Below are 5,671 nucleotides of genomic sequence, written 5' to 3'. Positions count from 1 at the left end.
TTTTTGTTTAATATTTGCAATGTATTTAAGTTAAACTTTTATGTTATTTTCGACGGGAATTGTGGTTTTATGCATATAGCAAGTGCAATTTGTAAAAAATAGCGCTAATTTTTTTTTTATTTGTTTGCAAACGGTCATGCGCGTTTTTTTCTACAAGAAATTCACTTTTATTTGGTAGAAAGTGCAAAAAGCCGTCAGCAATAAATAATCATTAAAAATCAACCGGATTTTTTAGCCGCTCAAAACTTGATCTTGTTCCACTAGAATTAAAAAACCGATCTATCTGCGTACTCAAAATTTTTCTAAAAACTCAGATTAAACAGGTCAAAATTTAGACGAGAATTCGTTGAATTTTTCTATGTTCTGTGTAAAGTTTGAAAGTTTGACTTGTATAGTTTTGATTAAAGCATGAACCACATTTTTATAAAAAGATAATAAAAAAAAATTAATTGAAAAACATTGCAAATATTAAGCAAAAACACCATGCACTCACTTTTGATTGCCAGTATATGTATGCATGTACATATGTGTGTAAACTTTATGCCAAACTATCATTATTTTAAATTGTATTTGCATCTTCATAAAAGGAGAACAAGATAAAAAATTTAACAAAAATTACAAATTAATGAAAATTATGTGAAGATTTACCATATTTTCGTTTATTTGCTCGCAAAGAACATCACATTTCATGTTGCTCAACATTGTATTATGTTATCAACATTAAATTAATTCAACAGAATTTCTACATTCCGACTTGAACTTTTCTAACGCTGTTAATTTTTCGTCCGCGAATAGTTTCCACTTTCAGTTTGCACCTTCTCTATCTATCTAAGTTCTCTGGCATTACTAGCGAAGCTGGTGAACGTCCGGTATTATGGCCAACTGTTGGTAGACTTCTTTGCGGCACTCACGAACGATGCTTTATTCCAGCAGCTGAGCTTAGAGGAACAACTGATTTGGGCACGTGAGCAAAGGCATTACGGTTGGATGGCACTATTGTACTTCGCCATGTCACTGACTGTAGTGAGTACAGCTTTTGTGGGAGTGCTGATCAGCGCCAACTATGAACTGCCATTTCCATATGCGCCGCCATTCGATTGGCGCACGGAGCGTGGTTATTGGTATGCTTACTGCCAGTGTTGCCACACAATTTTTTTATTTTTTACCAAAATCACCGAAAAAAGTTACCAAATTCAACAAAAAATTACCAAATTAATTTTATGTGCAGAACTAATGTGCAGAAACATACATAATTACGTTATTTTGACAGTTAGGGCTCGACATGTATATTTGTACAGTTCTGCACATAAAATAAGTTTGGTAATTTTTAATAATATGTTAAAACTTGTCAAAATATGGCGCGGCTATAATTTTTTCGACCACTGTATGTAAACAAGTGACAAGCAAATATATCAAAAATTCAACGCTTGAAGGAAAGCTTTCGACTCACACATAGACAGAGTGAAGTCCCCCGCTGAATGCCGTAGCTTTTTGAACGAGAACATACATATTTTCGTAGAATTCTACTCATATATATGGATACCGGGTACACCGGATAATTGATGGTAATTGCAACTGACAGGGAAAGGTAGATTCCCACTACAGTCGGGTCTACGTAACAGGAACAGCCCAGATTTATATCTGGCCAAGGACTGTCACTCCAGCAACACTCCCCAAAATCTCTTTGGGGAATATGTATGCTGTTACAACAACAACAACCACCCAAAACCTTCCAGGGAAGGGCACGGTGGATATACTTAGCAATAGCCGCTTTCAAGCAGTTTGTTAAAGATCACACCATTCTAGTAACCAAGGAACGCAGGAACAATTTTCACCTTGCGAAACTTTCAGGATTACCTGGTATTTCTATAAAAGGAAACGCTTACGGGCCACTTACTAATGTGGAATCAGAACCATGTAAAACCGAATCAAAAAAGTTACCAAATTGAAAAATAAATTACCAAATTACCAAACTTGATAAATAAAGAAAAAAATTACCAAATTTGGTTAAAAATTATCAAAGCGGCAACGCTGCTTACTGCTATGAATTGCTAGCAATGCCGATCACCTGTTTGTCGAATTGTGCTTTCGATATGAGACAGTGCTATATGTTGGTGCAATTATCGTTGTGTTTTAAATTGATTTTCGGACGCTTGGAACGAATGGGTGAAGTGCGCGTGGAAAGCAGCGCGTCAAATGGATTTAGTGAGGAGAAGTTTTATGCGGATTTTGTTGGAGCTGTGGCGTTGCATGTGCGTACCAGAGAGTAAGTAGGGGCGTGCATTAGCAGAAGCTTTGATAGGGAAAATATGAGAAGTGTTTTATCATTATTTTCTATTTGTAGACTTTCTCAGCAGTGTGAGAAGTACGTCTCATTTCCCTTTCTCATACAAATTTTTTGCTCATCCTTCGTACTGTGCTTCAGCGCCTATCGCTTACAAAAGGTAAGACTTTGAATTTTTATAATACTATTTTTTTAGTTTTTACTTTTCCCAGTTAACCCAGCAGAAAATTCTGGACTAGTTCAGGAGTTTTTCAAGACTATTTCGGCACTAGTTTAGGAACATTTTGAACGTAGTTTAGAGCAATTTCGGAACTAGTTCGGGATCATTTCGGGATATGTTCAGGACCATTTCGTGCCTGGTTCGGGACTAGTTCACGAGTATTTGAGGGTCATTTTGGTACTGGTTCCGAACCTTTTCGATACTAGTCCAGGACTATTTCGAAACATTTCGGGACTAGTTCAGGACTACTGTAGGTATCAATACGGTACCGTAACAAGACTTGTTCGAGATCAATTTCAGGACAAGTTTACGACTTTTTCGATCGTACATGACTACTTAAGACTCATTTCGGAACTAGCTCGGGATCATTTCGAGACCTGTTCACGACTATTCCAGGACCATTTCGTAGCAATTTCAGAAACATTTCGGGACGATTTCGGTATTACTTATTGACTACTTGAAACTATTTTAGGAACATTTCAGGACGAAGTAGTTCGGAATCATTTTTTGACTGGTAAGGGACCAATTCAGGACTGTTTGAAGTGTTGTTCGAAGTCATTTCGGGACAAGTTCATGACTTTTTCAGACCTACTTCAGCTCGATTTTGGTACTAGTTCAGGATAATTTCAGGGTCGTGTACAAAATGAAATTTAATGACTAATTTCTAACTTAACCCTTTTATGTATGCACCTAACTGAAATGTACAATGCTCTGCCTGACGCCTTTTTTAATTTTCTTCTTAACTTCCCTTAACTGGACTCAATATTCGCCTCGAATATGCAAATATTTGGTAATTTACATGGAAATGCTGCAGCGCCCGGTGCGTGTGCGAGCTGGGAAATTTTTCGATATCAGTTTGGTCGTCTTTTCAAAGGTTTTACTGTGTTGATTTTTGGCCATATCCGAGGTACTAAATATGTATTTGCTTCTGTTTTAGACTATGAACAATACCTACAGTTTGGTGGCTCTCTTGTTGAATATGAACAAATGAAGATGGCAAAAAGGGGACTAGTATACGAGAAACAATGTTAAAAATTTTGTTAAAATGTGTGGTTTAGAACAGTTTATTAAATAGTTCTTTGAATAAACGGAATATTCTTGCTAGTATTTTAATATAGGTTATGTTAGGTTAGGTTAGAGGGCCGCCTTCGTGGGAGGCACACTTTAACAGGGATGTACACCTATATAAGCACGGTGGGCAGGAAGCGAAGATAGGTTGCATAAAAATGTCGACAAAATCTGAAGGCAGGGTTGTATTTGTTGATATCTTAAGGTTAAGAATCCGCTTAAATTGAAATCCTAGCTGCTCCTGTTTTAAAGATATCCACATTTTATATACTTCTGATAGGATATATTTGCAAAAGAGGAAGGCGTACTTCTCGATAATTAGAGCATATTTATACGAGAAGAAATCTCATATAAATCTGTTCCCATTTTTTAACTCACTAAAACGGATCAAATCAATGTGAAACATTTTCATTTTTTCCTACCGAAAGAATAATTGATCGAGATTTATTGGGCGCTACCGGTATACAACTTAGATAAAACACCACAATTACCTTTTTCTGTAGCGTGAACTTTCTCATTACAAACACTTTCAATATCGCAATATATGTATGTATGTATACAATATTGTATGCTATATAATACGGTAGTAATTTTTTATTAAAGGTTTGTTGCTATAAGCAAGTAGCGCAGGCAAGTCGCACTGCGCTTGTGCAAGAAATAAAAATGCTCTAACTTAGGCCAACGGTACTCCTCATAATAAGTAAATAAATTCAAAGCTTGTATGAGATTTATTTTGGTATTTATGTACTCTTCTGTCAGGAAATAATGACTATTGTACATCCAGAACACAAATGCGATCATAAAGAAAATCGCATGAAAGTATGCGCTTTGTGTGTAGGGCTGCCAGACGTCCCGGTTTTCCCGGACATGTCCCGGTTTTAGACTATTTGTCCCGGTATCCCGGTCCAACCTTAAAATGTCCCGGGTTTCATTTAAGTGTCCCGGTTTTCGATTTGATTGCACAAATTATGCTTAAAAATGACTACGCTGAGAGAAAAAACGCGTTGTAATATTAAGAAAAATTTTATGAATTTACTGGGGGAAATAACGCATAGTAAACATGAATATTTTTTATTTGATTATCGTTTTGAAATGTTCGTACTTAAAAACAATACTTTCATACCACGCACACGTGGTGTTGAATCAAACTGAACATTTGAATGCACATTTACATGTCTGGCTGTAGCTGAGTGCACGAAGATGCTTGCCACAATTTGCTAATTTCCAGAGCGTCAGGGTTCAAATCCCATTACAGACAGCATGGAATTTAAAAAATTTTTTTTTTTAACTTAATTATGAAAAAGCATCCGTTAAGTGCAAAGCGCTTCATTTTAATATTGGCGTATTTCAATTGAATATTTCTATACTAAATACTAAAATTTGTATACTTAAATTATTACGAGTTGGGTTGGTGCTCTTTCATATGCGATTTTTTTTAAATGTAGCACGTTCTGCATAAGCAATAGTTGATGATTAATATAAGTATGTACCTAAATACGTTAAAATGGCATGCACAGAGTTTTACAATTATAGCAAAAGCCAGAAGTTTTGAAACAAGTTCACAGCAACGAAACAAATGACTGATATTTTAATGTTACCTTGTATTTATTTATTTTTTTTTTCGTGAAACCTAGATTACTTATAAGTACCATGCCGTACAAAATTATTGGCTCGGAGACACTTTCATCTGATCACAATTTCTAATCAGATCTTTTAGAAAAATGTTTAAAATGTTACTTTTGAGCCAATTAGTAAAGTGCAAGTCTGAAGTTACCAGAAAATTTCGTTGATTTTTTACAATTATTTATTTTTTGCTGACAGTGTCTTCCACATACAAAAAAATGTCGAACATAGTTTGTATGGAAGAAACTCTCAGTAAAAACAATACCAAATATATATTGCCTCGTTCAAAGCCATGAGCAAAATCGTGAATACATGGTTTTCCGCAAAACAAGCGGATCTTAGTAATTTTGATAAAAATCTTAACGAACTCCGCACAGCTTTGAAAAGTACTGGAATTTCTCAAACTGTCAAAATCCATTTTATCCTTAAACATTTAAAGCAATCTATTTCATTCTTGAATAACGATGGTTTAGGAT

The 5,671-nt window shown here is 35.4% G+C and overlaps 1 protein-coding gene across 1 annotated transcript; it reads left to right on the top strand.

The window, feature by feature from the left end:
- Positions 1–819: 819 nt before the first annotated feature.
- Positions 820–3,495, top strand: LOC118741909 (odorant receptor 94a-like; the record flags this gene model as incomplete). Its single annotated transcript, XM_036473883.1, has 5 exons — positions 820–1,136; positions 2,024–2,266; positions 2,345–2,444; positions 3,301–3,378; positions 3,442–3,495. Coding segments are annotated over 5 exons (792 nt in total), but the record flags the coding sequence as incomplete, so codon positions are not given.
- Between the last annotated feature and the right edge of the window lie 2,176 nt (positions 3,496–5,671).

This window comes from Rhagoletis pomonella, unplaced genomic scaffold (genome assembly GCF_013731165.1).
Source record: "Rhagoletis pomonella isolate Grant_MI unplaced genomic scaffold, Rhpom_1.0 Rhpom_scaffold_00006, whole genome shotgun sequence".
Classification (NCBI taxonomy): domain Eukaryota; kingdom Metazoa; phylum Arthropoda; class Insecta; order Diptera; family Tephritidae; genus Rhagoletis; species Rhagoletis pomonella.
This window is presented reverse-complemented; position numbering and strand designations above follow the sequence as displayed.